The sequence below is a fragment of the Pituophis catenifer genome, unplaced genomic scaffold (assembly GCF_029215685.1).
Source record: "Pituophis catenifer annectens isolate HBS135680 unplaced genomic scaffold, rPitCat1.0.hap2 SCAF_1, whole genome shotgun sequence".
In the NCBI taxonomy this organism is placed as follows: domain Eukaryota; kingdom Metazoa; phylum Chordata; class Lepidosauria; order Squamata; family Colubridae; genus Pituophis; species Pituophis catenifer.
This window is the reverse complement of record NW_027256881.1, coordinates 54,154,786-54,177,066: the sequence shown is the minus strand read 5'-3', so window position 1 is coordinate 54,177,066 and position 22,281 is coordinate 54,154,786. Positions and strand designations below refer to the sequence as shown.

At 38.6% G+C, this 22,281-nt stretch overlaps 1 protein-coding gene across 1 annotated transcript in view; it reads right to left on the bottom strand.

Moving 5' to 3' along the window:
* The window catches only part of ALK (ALK receptor tyrosine kinase), a 650,975-nt gene extending 638,398 nt beyond the window's left edge, over positions 1-12,577 (bottom strand). The window contains exon 1 of the mRNA XM_070957560.1: positions 11,896-12,577. Within this exon, the coding sequence (XP_070813661.1) occupies positions 11,896-12,577 (682 nt within the window). The remainder of the gene's footprint in view (positions 1-11,895) is intronic.
* Positions 12,578-22,281: the final 9,704 nt, after the last annotated feature.

Below are 22,281 nucleotides of genomic sequence, written 5' to 3'. Positions count from 1 at the left end.
TCAGTATACAGTACATCATTTGCTGATGTTCATCTATAATTATATTTCTACTAAATATTTACATAAAACAGTCTCAAGAGAGCCTGCCAAGTTTCAGAAACAGATGTACAAAATAGCCAAAGCTAAAGTAATCACTTTTAAAGAAACCATGCCTTAATTTTCTTATATTAAACATAGCTCCAGCTTGGCTATTATATTGCATAATATGTTATTATCTACCAAAATTATAGCAAATTAGATGGTTGCTGGGAAGTTTAACAATGAATTAAATTTGGGCCACTATAAAATTGTATTTCAGGAATGCTAATTTTGGAATCATTGATATATGTTTCTAAATACATGATTCAGTAAACAAAAACAAACACATACTATTATAAATCTTGAACTTTGAATATAAATTTACACAGTGGTCTTCCCATAAAGATTTTAAAAAATTATTTTCTAAATTATGTGGCAAATAACTCCAATATGTCAGAGCCATTCATAAATTATATATAGACAGATTACAAACATGATTTAAAACTACAGATTGTCAAATAAATTATTGTTCTTGAAAATTGTTTATAAAAAGGAAGAGAGAAGTAACTAATAACATTTAAAATATTTTACTTGGCAGTTCCAAGAGAATCTACATTTCCTGGCTGCTGAAATATTTGGGCTTTTAACTAAATGGAGAAAGACGCTTACGGTGCTTCCCAACGGGAACTTCTCTTCCAAACAAGAAAAATTTAAATGAGTTAGGATTTCCGAAGCCAGCCTTTTTGTATAAAGAAAGTTCAGTCCTATATGAATCATTGATGAAACCTTCAAGTCAGAACATTATGTGGAACTGGTGATGTTTCAGCAAATTAGAGCATCTGAAACAACATATTAGCAGCTCTGCTTCTGAAAAATATTGAGTTTATAGGAGATAGTTCAATAGTCAAGATGCCCTCTAGGGAACCTCTTTTTCATGCTGATTTGTCTCTAGAAAAGCTTTCAAGGATTTTCTGCCACCTTTCCCCATTAGTAAAGGAAAAAAAATAACTGAATTTATTTACAGTATTAAACAGGTAGACAGCTTATGTCAGTGTTGAGGTAGCTGTCAACCACACTAACAGGGCTAATGGAGAAGAGATTGCAATATGACATTCTGAATTAATTTAAGATAAGCAGAAACTGCTGTTTATGTTTTCTTTGTGTTTAAATTGGTTTTTTGAACCCTGGTTCCACACAGAACCAGGGGGATCACTGGAATTATGGTAAGCTTTAATTAAGATCATAAATTTGAATCTGAGTGGAATAGGATGGTCCCTCAGAACTGCCCTGTGTGGTTTAGAATATTGCACTTACACATATTTATGTACTCTAAATTCTCATGAAAATTAATGAGATTTAAGAGGAATTGAAGTGACTCACCTGTGTATGTGCATGTAACTATTATTTAACCCAATTGGAAATTTTCAGCCTTAAAAGTTAATTGATTGGCATCCTTTAGCATACCAATTTGAGATTGGAATCTCCTTCTGAGTTCAGAATTTTTTTGAAGAATTTTCCTTATTTTCCGTGTAACTTGTGATTGTCACTAAAGTAATCCTCTCCCTCTAGCATCTTCCTATATTGCTGTGCCCAATGTAGGTGCCTGTTTTCTTTAACCAGACCTTCAAACCTTGGGAGATCCTGCTGGGAATATATACACCTGTAATACAATTCCAACATTCTTCATTTATTTATTCTGGAAACACATTCCATACCACCGCCATAATGAGGAATGGGGCAGAACACAGAGCGGTGATAGTAAAGATGAAATATTTCACAAAATATGACCACAGAAATATCACACATGGTACCAGTATTAAATCACAATAAAAATGGCTACCAAATAATTGCTGCAAATTGATTTTTGAAAAATTCCTAACAAAATAATTGATTTGTTCCAACATTCACTAAAAAAGTTTCTGTTTTTCGGTCTAACACCCTATTTGCTACTATTAAGATTATGATTTTTGTATTAAGTCATTAAATACAATGAATTCTTCACTGGAGCCACTAAATATTATTTTCATATGTTGTAAGCAGATCAGAAATGAAGACGCTCCTTGGATGAGAAGCGAAATGTTTTCAAGGAAAAAAGCCAAGAAAGACCTTTTGCCTTTTGGAAAAGCACCTTTGGGTCATGGTTCACTTAATGACAGTGGCAAAAAAGGGTCATGAAATTGGGTTAGTCACATGTGTTACTCATTTTATGACCATTATGACATATGAGAGTAATGGGCAGGCTTCTTTACAATTGTATGTCAAGGACTCTCTTGTATATCAATGAGGGTGCTCCATCACTGAAGGCTTTCAAAAAGAGACTGGACAACCAGCAAGGGGTTATACTAGAAGACCTCTGGGGTCCCTTCCATTTCTATTAATCTGTGTTCTGTGTTCTAGTAATTTCTTCTGTCCAAGCACTGAAAATTGTAGGGGACTAAAAGGCTCTAACAGAATTAAGCTGTAGTTACTAAATACTGTTACATAACACATGTTTTCATTACTATATATATTTGGATCTTACTTTTATTCACCCATTCATCCATCTATTAATTCATCCATTCATTCAAGATTATACTGTCTTTTTTCTACACTATCCTGAGACCATTCCTGCAAGTTTCCAAAGCAAGATTGCCTGGCCAATGATGAAGGATGCTGGGATTTGCAGATCAGCAGCATCTGAAGCAGCTTTGGCTACCAGTGTATGGCAGGTGGAACTTCCAGCTTCAGAATAAGAGTCTCTACATTTAAGCTGGCTTCTCTCACCAATGGGAGCTAACATCATCCGTGACTTTATTCAATTACAATGTCAATATTCTATCACAAAATTCAATCCTCCTTCCCACAGTATTTTCCAGGTGTTGGGAATGTCATTGGAATACTATAACAACCCAAAAAACATGGGGGTGGGGGCTGAATCTGTGAAGCACTTCATAACCATATAATCAATTCACCACATTTGAATGGGGGTTTCCAATTTTGTTTCAAAGAGGTGATTTGATGGGAATTTCATTGAATTAAATCACATTAAATTAAACCTCTTTGAAATTTTGCAGCTGACATTAGAAAGGATCACTGGGTTAGCCATGTCTTAGATAGGAAGACTTCAAATGCTTGAAGAAGGGTCACCTAAAAGAAAGCCTTGACCTGATTCTACTTTCCAAAATGATTTGAAGATGCAGCAAGGCAAATTCTGTCGGAATATTAGGAGAAATGTCTTAGTGGTCAGAGCAGTTCAACAGTCAAACTAATTATTGATATGGTTCTCTTTAGTTAGAGAAGGCTGGGTAGACATCTGTCAAAGATGCTTTAATTGGGATTCCTATGCTGAGCAAGGGATTGGACAAAAGTTTCTAACTCTGAGAGTCCGTGGTTCTATATCACATTCTTTTCTCAGAACTGTACTCGCTGTATTAACAAAGTAGGTAGAGTGTGAGCCACAAAATTCTATGTGATACTAAATGGATTGTCTTTATTTTGCCATTGAATTCAATTAGTCCTTTGCAGAAAAAACAACATGCTGATTTATTATTATTCTAGTTATATCCTACTTTTCTACTCAGGAGATATTCCCCTCTGGAAACAGATATACTCTGTTATTATACTCATTTGCCCCTTTATATCACAGCATACATAATATGGAGAATTAATCTTAGTATCATAAAAATCATTAACAAGATCAAAGGCTCTATAGTCCTAGAACAATTAAGCAGAATGTTTTAAGAGGCTGTCTCTAATATGGAACAATAGAAGCCAAGGGAAAAATTCCAGCATCCCACTGGCCACTAGAAAACCAAGGCAACAGCACGAAAGAGCAGATGAGGGACTGTTAAGGAAATAGCATTATGGCTGGCAGAGACAGACATGCTGTTCCAACTACCCAGACTGGTGGCTGGATAAACCTTCTGAAGCAACAGATCCATAGTTCCATTGCCAGTGATGTGCTTCCTGGATATCTTGCAGGTAGGAAATGAAAAGTAACACTGTTGGGAGCTTGCTCTTACTTATTTAAAATCAAAAGACTTAAGAGAGACTTCCCCAGAATCTAAACCTTTCATATAGAAAAACATTAATTCTGAAGGAATTCTTTCCTTCTGTTCCTTTTTCCCCAAGAAGAAGGAACAATAGATAGGACTGCCTCAACAAGCTCTGTATTTGTGGGCCTGCTTTAAGCTTTTGTACATTTGTCTAGAAGAAAGGGACATAATTTGTCTCCCAGCATTCTTTGCCTAGTTTTGCACAATGCAGCTTATTACGGAAAGGTAATTTCGTCCAAAGCAGGTCAAGTTTAGGTTAAAATTATTCCTTCCTCACTTGGCTTTCACGTTTGACATCACCCTTGACACAGCTAAATGGGGCATATGAAAAAAAAAATTAATATCTTTGACTGGAGCTGTCTAGGGGAGCACCCAGCCAAAGGGAATTTTTGTATATTTTGAAGTCAGTGAACTACAGTGCATTCTAATTATAGAACCTAATTACTGTACCTTCTCCTCTTTTGATTCCAAGTAACAAAATAGAGATAGTAAAGAAGTATTATCTTTCATATTCTACATCTTATCAGTAAGAAGGCCAGTCTAAGTGAGATGGGTAGCATACAACTCAAATAAATAAATAAATCTGAGCAAATTTTTCAAAGGAGAGATTCACTTTTTGCATGAGCACATAAGAAGCACCTCTCTTTGAATCAATAAAGTAATAACATCTTTTTCCAGGCTCACCCAGCTGTTTCAGAAGCTACTCACAGTTATTTGGGCATGCCTGTGCATATATGGTCATTTTGCCCTTCTTTTTTCTCAATGAATGAAAGGGGCTGTGCATACACTCCAATGCACAGAAAACTGGGAACATCTAATGAAGCCGCTACATGAGCCTTTAAAAAATTCAGCTGTTTTCTTGATTCAATGTCCTTTTTACATATTCCTGCACACTATGAAAGCCTTTGCACAGAGGGTAAACTCTTCATTTACTCTTCATTTAGCACTTAAATATGAAAAGTCCTATAACATTATCATAGATACATCATGAAAATACTGCATACATTCATACAACTAATTCTTGTATTTCGCAGGGTATATTTGAAGTACTTGCATTAAACATACATTTTAAAATTAATATGATATTCTGTACAGAAATGTTTGTTAATAGGGTTTAAATATATGTTTTCCTATGTATTCATATGAGAAATATTCATATTGCCATATATATCAGGCTAAATAAACACATATTTTTCTTCCAACTTCATGGCCAATGAGTGATATTAAATATTTCCTGTCTCCACCTTAGAATACAATAAATACACTTATTTATGTTATTAAATTTATATGCCACCCATATTGCTGTCCAAATAACTTTGGCAATCCATTTCAGACATGCAGAGAAGAAAATATGCCCAGACAATATAGCCAGGTAAAGTGTTTCACTACTTCTTTTATATCTCAAACTTCCAGACTTTTCCAGAATAAAAACAGCCTCTGCTGAATCTCATTCAGAAACTCTTTAAAGACCAAAACTATGGAAGTGAAGGGACTTGAAAAGATCCCATGTCTAATTCATAAAACATTTGATCCCAACTTATGTGTAGTTTGTATTTTAGTTGAAAACCTAATTTATAGAAGGTTTCCAGTGAATTTTCAGTTTTCTTTCTTGTAATTTCTGTTTTGCGATAATGTTATCGTCAAAAGTAGGTTACAAATTACACACAAATGAACACCTTTTCATACTGTCACATACCTCATTTCTCTTTTAACAAATTTGCGGGCCAGAACTTTGCATGCATAAAACCAAAGAAGTCTTTGCCACTCTAAGTCCATATAGAGTTTAAATGAAACCAAATCTTCGCTGAGGGAACCTTTCAGAACTGTTACTAAGCATCCAGCTGGTTTTAAGATGTCAGCATGACAATAAATCTAGAAAAAAAAGGCAGTGACAAACCCATGGTACTTGAATAGCTTCTTCCATAGCCCTCAAGTTAAACTAGTATTAGTCCACAAGTGTGCCATAGATCAGGGGGAAATGCTCTCTGAAGAATAAAATTGAATTGTTACATTCATTTCATTACTTTTGGGAAGACTTTGACATCTCAATTTGTCTTACAAAGCCAAGTGTCATGACCTTCCGAATAATCTAACTATATAGCCTTATCAGTGCTTTAATACAAGAATATCCATCATACCATTTCCATCCTTCCGAGGGTGGTAAAATGGGGACCCACATTGTTGGGGCAATATGCTGACATTATAAATCACCCAGAGGGTGCTGTAAAGCACTATGGAGTGATGAATAAGTCTAAGTGCTATTGCTATTGCTATAACATAAAATAAAGTAGCTCAATTTAGTTTTTACCAGCACCATTCAGTTTATCTCCCATAACTAAAAGCAAAAAAAACCCCACAGACACAGACATTCCCTAAACTCTGCTGAAGATGTTACCTAGACTGGTAATGGAACATTACCAACCCACAAGCTCGGAGAATGAACCTCCACCCTCAGTCTTCCAAAAGATACTCAAAAGGAGGGCCTAACCTCCAGCAGTTATGACAAATGAATTGACAGATTATAACATACAGTATTCAGTGATGGTCAAGCAAAGATGGAAGGAGTATTCTGAAATTCTGTAGAGGAGACAGGAGAAGTGTCAACATTCATAATCCCTTAGAAAATATTCCCTACTTACAAGAATCTCTAAACTAGAAGATGAATTTAGATCAGCATCTTGGTCATTGTCAAGGCTACAGGAAGTGATAGAATTTCTACAGAAAAATGGTAAGCAATAGAAGAAAAATCAGTAAAAGTTCTCATCAAGCTAAACCTGCACATCTGAGGAGGAAAACAATGGCCAATGACTGAAAAAGGTTAATATACATTCCAATACCAAGGAGAAGAAACTTAACACAATGTGCAAAGTATTGCATAATGTCCTTAATGTCACATGTTAGCAAAATAATGTTTAAGATCATCCAAAACAGATGGGAAACGAGATGCCAGAAGTTGGAGGTTGTTTAAAAAAGGCCCATGAACACCGTAAAAGCATTCTTCCAATTACCAGATCTAGCCACAGAGCAATTCCATAAGCAAACCACATAAATACCTTAACATTTCTCCAGTTATATCATGCATATCTCCAGACGTATTAATACTTTCATAGCATTTATGACTTTTTATTCAACAATGGACACAAACATTTATAGCATTTGTATTTATATTAATTCCACACTTCAAGATATCATTACCATTCTTATAGAAATCTCTACTCCTTTCAGCACTCCTTCAGCTTAATTTTGCAGAAATAATTTCATGCCTTTTATTTTTAATTCCATTAACTCGGCTGGAAGCTTCCTCTTTAGTTTGTTTCACTGACTACCAAAACATTTTTTTTAATTTCTACTAAAACAGATTTATTTCTCTGGTTTCCATAATATCTTTCAATCATCTTAATTTATGCAGCATTGTGTTACATATTTTTTTTTCATCCATAGCCTCTTTCACTTCATCATTCCACTAAGCATGCTATTTCGTATTCTCTATTAGCATAACTCTTCACACCTTTTCCTGCAATTGTTCTTTCATATTAGTTTTTTTCTCCTTTTTTCTTTCATGACCATTTTTTCACAAGATCCACTTTTGAAAAGATCTTGGCACTACCAAAATAATGGCCCATTCAGAATCTCTTGTCATCTTGTATCTTTCATGAATTTTGCCTTTCATCATAAACAATCTTTTAAAATTCATTTCAGCCAGTATATCACAAGCAAAAAATATATATTAAAAAATCCAGTTTTACCCTGAACTTGCTCCCATTCCCAATCTAGGAACTCTAGTACAAAGTTTGTCTTGCAAGGATATATACTTTCCTGTGTCCCACCTACTGGGAGATACCTATACTATATTAACACACACTCCATATGCATAACCTTTATCAGGTATCTCCAAACCCATACACTTTTATATATATGAGAATTTACTGGTATAGGAGTTAAAGCTTTATTACTATCCATAGATTACTACCTATAGATTTCTTGCCAAATTATGTGCGTGAATTAGCAAATGGCATTGTTTTTAGCACTATGTCAGAAGATCTACTAAGAGCTGAAATCCATGGACCATTGATTTATAGATCTTGACCCAAGTTCATACTTTTATTGAGCTGTGGAATGTCTTCTATATCCACCTTCAAATTAGATTTCTTCTCACATAAATAATAAACACAAAGGTCTCTTTTAAACATTTTGCTTCCCTCAAAAGGGGGGAAAAGGTTAATCCAATATCCATATAAATGAATGGCCTATGGAATATGTTGCCTGCACAATCTATTATTTGCATGTTGGAGGGTTCAAGATAGCCCACTCCTCTGTCATTAAAGAACAGCACTTTATGCTGGTACTTTAAACCTTGATAAATAACAGCCATGTTTCTACTTTAAATTATGTGTGTCCTTGCTTCACATGATTTTAAATTGTGTAAAACTTATATTTGCCATGAAAAACATGTTAAAAATATTAGTGTAAATTGTGCTTGCTTAGCTTTCTACCATCAATTTCTGAAGAAATAATATTCTACTGCCATGTTTCATAGAGCATTGCTCATCATCCTTTAAGATTACTTTTCTTACAATATTTCACTGTCTGTTTAAAAATACAGCGCTTACACACTGAGGGTCACCCTTCATAGAACAGTGATTTATTGAACAGACAACTTCAGTTAAGCATTTTTTATGAGCTTCTATGTGTGGTAGGATATAGCAGCAAGGACATTTACTTGTTCATTTGAAACCTAAGCATAGTTCAGATGAATTCTTCATTCCTTACACAATATTTTAATATTGTCTTAGACCAACAATAACTTTGCTTACTAAATAAATAAAATAACATGTTGGTGGCAGTCATGAACTACTCACTACAAAGAAAGTGAGGGAAATCTTGTCAAACACCATGTAAAAGCTTTGCAGTGCCGATCTCATTGTTTGCAGCATGTTTCCAATCAATTTTAGCAATAGAACAATTGTGAAGCTCACTTTAGAGAAAGATGTTGCTTTGCTATTCTTGCAACAGCTTGGCTGGTACTAGCAATATTGAAAGTCCATATATAGATAGGTTTCTACCTGTGGATAGTGGTGTTGGCAGTACATTGAAGAAACACACTGACAATGTATAGAACTGGCTGCAAAATGTCAGGCAATTCCTAGATGGCAGCAAAGAAGTACAGAACACCTTAACACTTCTCTACCACCGAGTGATCATCCATATTTTGCAGCCTAGATCTGGCAGCATTAGAATGCATGGCTGTACATAATAATAAATTAAATAGAGTTGTTAACATAATGGCTTGGTTTGCTGTGGATGATAGTGATAGAAAACATAGAAATATATACAATGATACACATATACTCACACACATGTATACATATGTAGCCATAGTTTGTTATTTAGGACCAATAGTGGATGGCCCAAAATCAGAATATTATTTATATCTGCTATAAGTAATAAGGAGAAAAATATCCAGGTCTGAACTGTACTTTCTTAAAATCCTATTCTTGATGTTCCTGGAATTGAGGTCAGAGAATCAATGGCATATTATTAAGGAATCTACTTGGAGGTCACCAATCATGAGTAGGAGTTCTCTTTGTCCAAGTGTAGTTTCAGCTACAAGTAATTTCAGTAATATTAAACTTCTGACCTGTTCATCCCTACATAAGATTGAATCTGAATGCTTCAGATTTCACTCTATAATTTCAAACTAGATTTCTTTTGAAATATTTACAAAAATTAGCAGCTATAAACATAAAGATTCTAGCACTCTATTTTGGAACTTTCATAGAATCAGAGTTTGTTTTCTAATGACTAGTTTATATACCTATGGGATATTATAAAGAGTACATAAAATTATAGAGATAATGCAGATAATATCAGTGCTGAAGAAGTGGAGATTAGGAAGTCCATCTAAAAAAATTACAGCAAGAAGATACCCAGTTTAATAGTTGTTTGTATTAGTCTAATATTGCTGAAGTGTAATGAGACTGAATCTTTATATGAGACGGTTTGTCAATTCCTTAAAAGAGGAGTGAAGTTCCATCCAGAAAGGTCAATTCCCTATGATTTAAGTTTATTCACAGGTTGCATGGCTAGTATATTGGAAGCTAGTATACTGCAGGTAAATTCTAACTCTCGCCAGCAAAACTTTATCCAACGAGTTTCCTTCTCCTTAATCAAACGCCTCAAGAGGTACCCATCCTAATACTAATTACTGAAGATCACATGCTCCACAACAGATTTACAGCCTAGCATTAGGTAATATAAATGCTTTGGGGTGAGGTGGTAAAACACTGGCAATATGTAGAAAGGAAAAACAATATTGAATAGTATGGTTCTAAAAAACCTCACTATGGTAGACTGAGGAATGAAATCTGGCTATGCTACATGAAGTCTAGTTATGTCTCAGTGCTTGTACTTTTTTAGCAGTTTAGTTTGTAATTCACAGAATTACATAAATTTGAAATATAATATTTTATAATATCAGTTTTGAAAACTGAAGTCTATTCCAGTGAACCATATTGTAATTTTTTTAAAAAAAATGGGCTATTAGTCTGCAGAAATCTCCTGATGTAGGCAATGTGTTTAAGCTATTTGCACTAAAATATTAAGATACTAATTATGATCGGTTAATTAATGGGAACAGTTTATGACCAATGACAAATCTTAATTTTAATTTAATCAGTGGGTGGCTTTTGCAATTATGAATCTCAGTTATATTATTCTGAATGAATAACTTTTACATTTCAGTTAAAAAGAAATGATACTTGCTACTAATGAGTCATTGTCTAAAATAGTTCTTGGGTATTTTTTAAAAAAAATGAAAAGTACATATAATTTTTCAAGGGGATGTTAATAAGTTTTTTTTTTCTCAACCTGCACATCTCATTTTCCAGGCTAAATGCATTCAAGACCTTACCAGTCTCTATATGAGTATTCTGTTTAAATAATTTATTTTTATTATGGACAGTAAGTTGGGTATAAGCTTCACTGAATTCAGTGTGGCATGTTTCTGCATCTAGAACAGACTTATGTTCTCCAAATGTGTAAGATGGCCTATGGGTGATGGCTGGGAAACATGGGGATTAGTCCACATCTAAAGGTCATCAGAGTGTTACCAAGGTTGACTTAGAAGTAACATTATTCATGTCTTAATTTACATTACAGGAATCCCACCAAACTCCACTGAATTTCTCCAGATTATTGTTCCTTCTTGGAGAAAATCTCCTTCATGATAGAGAAGAAAGAAATGTTATATGTGGTCAATTTTTTACAATTAACTCAACACAAAAGTTTATTGATAGTGTACTGTTTGACATGTTAAAATTTACAATAACTTTATTGCAGTCATTAACCAGCACATTAACTTCTTGCATTACTCTCCAACAAACCCCTAAGAGCTACATACCGGAGAGGAAGAGGCATTTAAACACTCTGAACTGGGACGGGAAAATTAATTTTTATTTAGTTTACATACTCATTATGTAATTCCCTTTCAGGATAAGCATCACTATGTAGGATGCAGAAAATTAAAAGTATAATGGATTTTTTTTAAATAAAAAAAATAGATTCTATTTGAAAATGTCAGCAAATCACAAACTCTTTCCAAAGGATGTTTCTGAAATAATACTACAAGAACTAGAGTAATTTGGAAAGGCTCGCTTTATCTGGGATAAATGAGAGCAGAGATTAAGAAATCCACCCTAGAAATCCTCCTAACATAAAAGAGGATAAATCCCACTCTGTTATTTTCACTCCCGCTAGGTTTCCCAAACTTTCCTCAGAGACAGAGTAGGCAACCCCCTTATCCAAACCTCAAGGAAGCTGACTTTATCTAGGTTGCGGAAGTCGCCAACTATTCTCTCACCTCTGGTGGCCATCTGGAAAAATAGGCGGGGCCGGGATGCCCTGATGGCCGCTGATAAGCTGCCTTCCCTGCCCAAGAACGATGCCTTCTTTTCGGGCATCAACCGAACTCTCAGCCTGCCTTCCCCGGAGCGGATCCACCAGCTGAATTCCTCGGTGAGGGTAAACTCGAGCCGGCTCGCCGTCGCCACGACTCCTTCCTCGGAACGCCACGCACAGTCGTCCCTTAGGTTGGCTTCGCCCACTTCCAGCACCAGCTGCTTGGCGCGGCGCAGCTTTCGCACCGCACCGCCTTTCAGCACCTTGGACTGGGCTCTGGCGCGGCCGGCGGGCTCCGAGGCTCCGCTCCTCGGCTGCCAAGAGCTGGCGGCGCGCAAAAGCGGCGGGCAGTCCAGCACCAGGCTGCAGTGCGCCTTGAACCCGCCCAAGGCTTCGCCTCTGCCCCCGTCGCCCAGCACCAGCTCCCTCAGGTAGGTCCGGAACAGCGACGGCACGATGAAATCCATCGCTAAGCTCTTTCTCTGCTGCCGGGAGAAACTCGGGGCATCTCGGGGCTGGCCGCCAGCGCGAGAGCCTGAGAAGGGGCTGCCCGCATCCACAGTCCCCACTTGCGTGGCAAAGATAAGGAGAGGAGCCAGAAGGAACGGCGGGAAACCAGCGCCTTTCATATTATCAGGCGGCTACTGGGGGGGGGGCGGGGGGGCTAGGTGACCAAAAAAAAATGATCTTCCGCCCGCCCCAGCCTGTCCCAGCGATCCCCCGAGTTCAGTCCTCCTTTTAAGCCAGGTTCGCCGGTAGAGCCACTCGGGGACCCCTTTCGCAAGCCGCGCGTCTAAAGGTCTCGTCCTATTCCCCGAGACGCGCTCTGCCTTGGAAGGAGCGGACTCGGAGGGGAAGCGGGGTCTCTCTTCGCTTCGATCTCGCCCCAGCCTCTTTCAGCGGACCGAAGAACTCCTGCACGCCGGCTGGCCAGATGCTCGGGAAGAGGGGCAGCCAGCAACCCCGTTCGGCCTTTTTCCACCTCGGAAAGAACCTTTGGCCGGGTCCACGGGGGGCAGGCTAAAGCTTTTCCTCCGGGATCTTCCAGCCCCTGCCCAGAAATGAGAGTTGTAGAAAAGAGGGGCGAGGGGCGTTTATCGGATCGTCCCTTAACGTCCGGCGTCCTCTGGTCTCCAGGCGAGCCGGCTCAGGAAGCCGCGGGCTGCCCCCTTTTCACGTTTGGCTCCGTATCTGTCCTAAGCGAAGCGGGCGCTCTCGGGGCTTCTACTAGGGGGACTGAAACGAAGGTAGCCCCCAAAGAGAGGGTGGTCTGAGGCGGCCTCTGGCGACCTTGTTTTAGCGGGAACCAACTCCGGCTAGCGAGGTGACTTCTTTAGCCGTGTTGCTTCTCCTTCTGCGCCGGGCTTTCTCCTTCGCTTGGAGCAGGTGACGGAGAAGCTCTTTTAGGTGACCCACAAGCCATAAGCGAGGAGTCTCGGCCAGCTAGGCGCGACTCTTCCCCCCCTCCCTTCCCTTCTTGCCGCTCTACAGGCGGGTTTTGCTGGGCGATTCAGCCTCGCTTCTTCTCCCTCTTCGGCCGCGACCGCCGCTGCGCGAAGATTTTTGACAGGCTCCAACTACCCGCCACAACCCGAGCAATACCCTGCGAGTGCTGACATCACGCACGAGCGCGGCTCGCGGCAGCCAATGGCCGCCTCGGAAGAATTCATTATGCAAATGAGCAAAAGATCGATCGGGAAGGCTTGAGCTGGAGAAGAGCCGGCCATTGAGAAAAAAAATATATATATCTTCAATTTTACTGGTGGCGGTAACCGGCTGGCTGTTTGAGATGAATGAAATCTCCCTTGAAGAGGAATTTGCCGTTCTTCTACTTTCCTTAATTTTGTTGTATTTAAAATATTAGGCGGTTGGAACAAAAGCCGCTATGAAAATACCATAAAACGTGCTTAGGCCTTTAATTTCACCTTCTCTGACTGCTGGAACTGTAAAATGTTATAAATCACCGGCCAGGAGAAATAAGGTGATTCATACTGAACATAGGAGAGGCATAAGGAAGACTATTATAGCAGCAAAGGATAAATGCTATAAAAGCCCAAGGCACACTGAGTATGCTTGCTCACTGTTGCTAAATGGCAATGGAAGTGAAATTCTCCAGCTGAAATGCTTTATCTGAAGGCAAACAGCTGCCCTACCTGCCTGGGAGGAGTTGTGACCAGCTTTGGCCTTTTTTCCTTTTTATGCAACTCTAAGTCCTTGCCCAAGTCTTTCCCTCTCATTTGAATTTCTCTAACAATTATAACAGGAGAGTCAGAAAGAAGAAAGAAGAAGGGAAGTGGTTTAACTCTTCCCCAGCAACTAGTCAGCAACTATTTATATTGGAAAATGTGGTAAATGACATCCACAATAGCCCTTAGGAAAACACAATTTTTCTAATCCATCTGCTTTCTTCATTGACCGATTATGTGCAATTAAGTCAACTCTTAGTAGACTTAATAGTAATAGATCAGTAGTAATAGATCAGATTTTCTCCCTGCCGACCTATCCTTAACCCGATTTTTTAGCTCTCCCAATAGTTCACCATCACTACTGTAACTTTAGTGCTAGTCATCCTCTAATACTGAAAGCGGTAGGTCATTGCAAGATAAATTCCTTCCTCTTGTATTTTTTCTTGGAGAACCTGCCCCTTAGCAATGCTGAGAAAGAAAGGGTAACTTTAAGAGATCTTTAATAGATAAATAACATAGTAAATTTGGACAGAAGTAGAAAAGTTTTTGGTTAGCTTTAAATCTGGAATAAACATTACAAGTATTTGAAGCTTAAGTATCTGAGCCTGAAAATAATTTTTGGCCATCATCAAGGAATAGTGGGTTCACCCCCCCACTCATAATTTAAAAATGATGGCTTGACACTCCACAACTGGAATTAGTAATTTTCCCAAGAGAAAAATGACTTCTTTCATTGTCCTCATTATGATTTCTTTCCTGTAGCTGAAATCAGCCCAACCTATCAAATGGGTAATATCAACGTATAAATCATGGCATCAGTATTAAAATTTGTGGAATTTATTTTGTCTCTCAATCGACTTAAATGCTGAAGTGTAATTTTCCTCTGCCTTTGGTAAAAGTTTTCATAAAAGGCCACAACCATGCAACCCCCCCCCACACACACACACATGATTAATAAGCTATGCACTGGAGTGACTTCTGTATTAACATGTATTTTTTCCAGCACAATAAATAATACAATGATACATCTCACTTTCCCAGTGTAGAAGGCACAATGCAAACTGATACTTCAATTTTATTTCCATTCCAAGCAAGCTATGGTCAAAGGACTTAAGACATCAGCTGAAATATATGGTACATTCCACTCAATATACAGCATTCAATTTTTTACTGTTTATTTTGTTCTTAAAAGGGAGCCTTCAAGCCTACTAAATAAATATGCTTTCTGATTTGGAAAACCCTTGCCTTACAAAATAAGGACTGGCTATGGTAAGGACTTAACAGTCAACTGAAAGCACTCTGCACATACCCCTGGTTGAATTTTTTTTTGCAGAAAACTGTCTGGTTACTCATTTTGTTTGTTTAATTCAATTTCTGCTGCTTTTATTGGTTTGCTTCTTGGTTTCTTGGCAGTGACTTTAATTTGTATTGTTTTGAGTTCACATTGTAAACAACACTGAGATTTTAAATGAAAAACCAAGAACTGTTCAAGTGAAGAAACACATAAAGTCAGTCTCGATTTTAGGTTTGGATAGATATAATGAGTATTATTATGAACAATATCAGAAATTAAGTAACTATTTTCACACCCCATATGTCAGGATAACTGAGGCAGCTTCCCCTTCCCAGAAGACCCTGGACCCTCACTGCTGAGTGACAAACAAAAATATGCTAGGAACAGGGACAGGAATTCAAGTTGTTTTGCTGATATGTACATGATAACCCCAATCCCTGGTCTGCAGCTTGCCTGGAACCAGGCTGTGCAAGTGAACAAAGCCCCTCCCCCCAACTCCACAGGATCCAGAGAAGCATGCAAAACCACACACACACACAGAGGCCTGCAGAAAAACTGCCCTCCATGGAACCGGTTCCTGGTGCCCAAAAGGTAGGGGCCACTGATATATTACATAGATGTTCCCAGGCTTTAGATGCTTCAATTCAAAAAGTAATAAATATTTATTTAGTAAATTTATATGGCTGCCCATCCCATATGCATGGGTCTAGAAGGCTAACAACTGCAAACAAAATAAAATTGGGATAAAACTAATAAATTTAGGGGGGAACAATATCAATGACATAGAATACCTGCCAAGCACATTCATATCTTAATCCAAATCAGCCATAAAGCAGGCTCTCCAATACTGCCACGGCCTCTGGATCAGTGGTAGGTTTCAAATTTTTCTACTACCGGTTCTGTGGGTGTGGCTTGGTGGGCGTGGCATGGCTTTGTGGGCATGGCTTGGCTTGGTGGGTGTGACAGGGGAAGGATACTGTAAAAACTCCATTCCCTTCCCACTCCAGGGGAAGGTTACTGCAAAATCCCCATTTCCTCCCGATCAGCTGGGACCCGGGAGGCAGAGAATAGATGGGGACGGGGCCAGTCAGAATTTTTACTACCAGTTCTCCGAACTACTCAAAATTTCCACTTCCGGTTCTCCAGAACTGGTCAGAACCTGGTGAAAGTCACCTCTGCTCTGGATGGAAAGCAAAGCCAGGTTTTCAAATGCCTGGTGAAAGCCCAGCAGGGGCAATATAGATTTAATCTCAGGAGGGATGCTATTCCAGAGGGCAACTACCATGCTAGAAAAGATCACCTTCCTGGGTCCCAGTACATGGAATTCTCTAGTGGACAGGACTCGGAGCATGCTCTCCTGCTGGATCTAACGACAGTCCCCTAAGTAACTTGGACTGAAGCCATGAAAGGTTTTAAAGGTAATTACCAGCACCCTGAATTGCACCTGGAAGCATACTAAAGCCATTGCAGCTCCCAGAGCAGTGTTGTCACATGTGCCAAATGACCTGCACCTGTAACTTGCCACAGTGCTGCATTTTGTACTACCTGAAGCTTCCAAATCCTTTTCAAAGACAGCTCCAGAGCTTTATTACAACAATCTAAATGGGAAGTGACTAAGGCATGACTGTGAGCAGACCTATTCTCTCAAAATGCCTTTCTTTTTTCTTTTTTCTTTTTCTCTTATTTATCTGTCATATTTAAGATATGTTTATAGCTACATCTACTAAAAATGTCCTGCATGGAGCTTGGTAACATTGCACTGCAGCAGATTTATTTTTCATTTACCTCCTTTAAATCAAAAGGAAATGATAACAGTGAATGAGTTAGGATCATTCAGGCAAAAGGGGGCGATATCCACAGCTGTATTGGAATGCCACGAATGCCATGTTAGGGATCTCTTGTATATTGGGATTAATTACAAAGGAATAATTTAAAAGGTGAAAAAAATGGGATGTTTCTAAATGTGATATATCAATAAATATAAATAAATACTTTATGTAAATAGTAAAAGCAGAGGTTATACAGAGGTCAAACTTGATGCCTGCCTACTCAGCTTTCTCAAATGTCTACTATGAAAAAAAACCAATGATAGGAAAAGATATGTTTTTTTTTTCTTACAATATTGCACATTGCTGCCAAATAGATTTTACAAACTGAAATGGAAGACTCCATACTACCGCAAGTATATTTCTATAGCATGGGTGTCAAACTTGCGGTGTCACATTGCCTTCACATGATGTTTCATGATGTTTTTTCCCTTTGTGGAGCTGGGGTGGGCGTGGCTTGTGTGTGATGCATCTGGCCCGTGGGCCACCAGTGTGACACCCCTGTAGTACAGCATGTTTTGTAGGACAAAACCTTAGCAACTCCCAACTCAGGGTCATTCATTCAGTATAAGGCAGGGGTGAAATCCAGCAGATTCTGACAGGTTCTGGAGAACCGGTAGCGGAAATTTTGAGTAGTTCAGAGAACCAGCAAATACCACCTCTGGCTGGCCCCAGAGTGGGGTGGGAATGGAGATTTTGCAATATCCTTCCCCCTGGAGTGGGGAGGGAATGGAGATTTTGCAGTATTCTTCCCCTGCCATGCCCACCAAGCCACGCCCACCAAGCCACACCACGCCCACCAAGCCACGCCCACAGAACCAGTAGTAAAAAAAATTGAATTTCACTGGTATAAGGTACTTAGGGCACTCATATTTTGTTTGTCTTCCATAAGTTAAAAAGCCAAAGCATACCCAAACCAGCTAGGTTTATTAAGGCTACAGTCCTATGAGCCTCAGATGAGGCCTCCTGCAGCATTTATTCTAATACAATACTGAATTTTGTTGATATCCTTATTATGTAGATTGAAAAAAGGAATTTGAGCAAGAGTAAATGGTCCTTTCACAACACTGCATGGAAAAGAAATTTCTCTTATTTCTGAGTCAATACTCAGTATATTGCATTTTCAGACCTTCTCTTGCACTCTGGCATTATTCCAATTTAATATCTTATGCACCTCTCCTGATACTAGGATCATAAATATCCACCACATGCTTCATTTAAAATACCCTGCAAAATAATAAAATAATACCAAAAGACCCCAGACATTAATCTTCCAATATATTCCTAACTTAAATTTCTTAGGAAAGAAGTCTTTTTTAAAAAAGTTAAGAAAATAAAAAACAAAATATGTAATCCAATTTATATACTGTTCAGTTATTCAGACACAAGCAGATGCTATGTTTATTTTTTTATGCGTAGGATTTTTCTGTAACTTTCTAAGCAAATATTAAAATACAGGTAGTCTTCAACTTACAACAGTACATTTAGTGACTGTTCAAAGTTATAACAGCACTGGAAAAAGTGACTTGCAACAATTTTTCACACTTACGACCTTCGTAGCATCTCCATAATCATATGATCAAAATTTAGACACTTGGCAACTGGTGTCTTATGATGGTCATATATTTATGACCAGTGCTGTTTCCAAAGATCATATGATCTCTTTTGCGACCTTCTGACAAGCAAAATCAATGGGGAAGCCATATTCACTTAATAACCAGGTTACTAACTTAGCGAGTGCAGTAATTCACTTAACAACTGTGGTAAGAAAAGTCATAAAATGGGGCAAAACTCACCTAACAAATGTCACACTTAACAACATAAATTTTGGGCTCAATTGTGGTCATAAGTCGAGAAACTACCTGTAGTTAAATTAAAAATGAGACAGCTGAAGTGCCTTGATCAGTCTCTATTAGCAACTGCGTTGAAAGAGGTCTATAAGGTTTCATATGAAAAGGACTGGTATGAAAATACATTTAAAGTATTCACAATGGTGACTCAGTATATCGGAGAGGGAGGGATAAAAAATGAAAAAAGTGTCCTTGATTGAAATTAGTTGACCAGTGTAGCAGTTATTTGTAAAGCCATAACCCTTGTTTGGATATCACTTCTAGCTTGGTTGCATGAGAAAACAGAAAAGGGCATAATTTATATTTTACTATGACAAGAGAATTTACTGTTGTAGCTGAACCTGCATCTGAAGAGCTCTGTGCCGAGTGACTTTCTGAACTGAGAAATTTTGTATTCTACTTTATTGACATTGTTGCTATCGCAATCCTCCTATGTAGTTACAAGGTAAGATCCTTACTCCAGTTTTCCTAATCAGTTGAATGAGTAGGTCCCCAAGACAGCAAAGGAGACTACATGTCAGTTTAGCAGGTTAGCTAATTGGCCAATTTCTGCTTTGTTTCCCTTCTGCTTAACAGCTCTTCTTATACCCTCATGGACTGGTTACAGGCTTCTGCAAGGCACAAAAACAAACCAGGAAACTGCAAGCAATGCTAATCATCTATAAAGTACTTACAGCCTCAACCTGGGGAATATAAGAGCATAAGCACTACCAGGAAAGTTTGCCGTTGAGGAAGTGACTGGCATGACTTTTGCTTCTCCAAATAAATATTACACTGGTAGGAGAAGATAATTGGCTCTAAGCTTCACTTTCCATAATTGCACAAGCTGCAGAAACTGCCCAGTCTCATGTTGACCTTCCCTGCCATTCTCACATTTGCTGCCATCCAGAAGCCCAGTCATCTGAATGAATTATAAAGACCCTTGTTATAACAGCTTTTGATGTGCCGAAGACTCTCCATGATATCTGCTGGAGAAACCTAACAAGATACCATGTCTCTGATCCAGGAGGTTCTATTCAGCAGGTTCTGACAGATTCTGGAGAACCGGTAGTGGAAATTTTGAGTAGTTTGGAGAACCAGCAAATACCACCTCTGGCTGGCCTCAGAGTGGGGTGGGAATGGAGATTCCCCTGGAGTAGGATGGGAATGGAGATTTTGCAGTATCCTTCCCCTGCCATGCCCACCAAGCCATGCCCACCAAGCCACACCATGCCCACCAAGCCACCTCCACAGAACCAGTAGTTAGAAAATTTGAATTCCACCACTGCTCTGATCCAGTTCCCACCTGGCCCAGTTGGACTATGACCACTTGAAGTCAGAGACATGGAAGAAACAGAAATTTCATTTGGTGGTGTGAATGTTGGAGTCATTTCTGATAGAATCAGAGAAGAATAGGGTTGTTATTCCTTATTGTACTGGAGATCTTTTATTTCTGGAAAAGCCTGTGATTTCCTGTGACCGACTGCTCTTCCCATCCCTGCATGCTGAATCTGTTGTATTTTTTTATTATTATCATGAGTTCAGGAAAATTCTTTTGCCTCACTAGAACAAAGGTATCAAACCCCAGAAGAACCATAGGTTTCCCACTGATATTGCTGCTCCTGAAGTCTGCTCAGCTTTATGGTAGAATGCATAGAATATTCTTTTTTCCACTTTTCTCTTTTTAATCTACCTGTCACTGCATATATATACCAGTATTTTTTTTAAAAAAAATCAAATAAACTCTTACATACTTTAACTCTTCAAACATTGATTTGCTACAAACATGTTGTCTTTGGTCTTCACCTTGTGTACGTTGTGTGAACTGAAGCATACAGAATGGGATTGTGATGCCTTACTTATGGTCCTGACCCCGATATGTAATGTAGGGTCCCAGAATGCATGGAAATCCTATGCATTTAAAAGCCTGGATATTTGCAGATAGAGGCTACAGCCAGCACCTGTGGATAACATTACACTGCTAATTTGGAGAATTATATTATTTCCTTTTCTTTTCTAAAAAAGTATTGTGAATTATAATAATTTCCATTCCACATGACATTCATTGAAGGAATCAGCTGCTTTTATTTAGCCTGTCACATGCCTGGAATTCTCTTTAAAATGTCTAAGCATGTTTAGGGTTCTCTGTCTCTTTCTTTCTGTTTCTCTTGCTCATTCACACGGAGGGAGGGAGGGGGAGAGAGAGAGAGAGGGAGGGAGGGAGGGAGGGAGGGAGGGAGGGAGGGAGAGAGAGAGAATGTAATACACATTAAATTCGCTGGATCTTTCATTCTATCATTGAGGCTACCATTTTGTCCTTTTTGATAATACAGTAGGGATACTCTTGATCCAAATCCTTGACCTGCATCACACCAATATTAGCCTCTCCCATGATTTCCCTTCCCTAATGATATTGCAAGTTATGTTTCTAGTAGCTTTGGAAGAGGTTGGAAGAGGTTATCTACCTACTACTAAACTGTTAACTTGTCATGACCTTTAACTGGGTGAAATGATATATCATAGGACAATCATTTTTAAACCATGGTACCTCAAATTGGCTAACTTACAAAATATGTCCAAAATCTGGGAAAGTTGTGGCTGTTTCAGTGCTATTAGTGGCTGCTGAACTGCTGGGCTGGTGATACAGTCATGTGATCTTCAAATTGTCCATTGTTTGGGTATCACATGACTAGTCTTTAGGAAGATGGCAATGCATTATATACACCAATTCTCCCAAAAATGTGATTATTCAGGCAAACCTTTCTTAGCTATAGGTCATGAATTTTAATGTTTGCAGAATGCCAGTATTTTGGACACCAGGTGTGTGTGTGTGTGAGTGAGAGAGAGAGAGAGAGAGAGAGAGGGAGTGGGAGGGAGAGGGAGAGAGAGATTTTGTTTGTGTACATTGCCATATCATGTACATCTGCCATATCATGATAGGAAATTAGAAGTAAATGCAAATATGGATTTGTGTTTTCCTATACCTGCACTTTAATTGTACCAAATTACAATTTATTTATTTATTTATTTATTGGTTTGATTTATATGCCGCCCTTCTCCGGAGACTCAGGGCAGCTTACAATGCATTAAGCAATAGCCTTCATACTTTTGTATATACCTGCTTAGTAGGGCTTTCGGCCCCCCCAAGCGGTATTCTTTTTTTTTTTTTTACAAAGTCAGCTTATTGCCCCCACAATC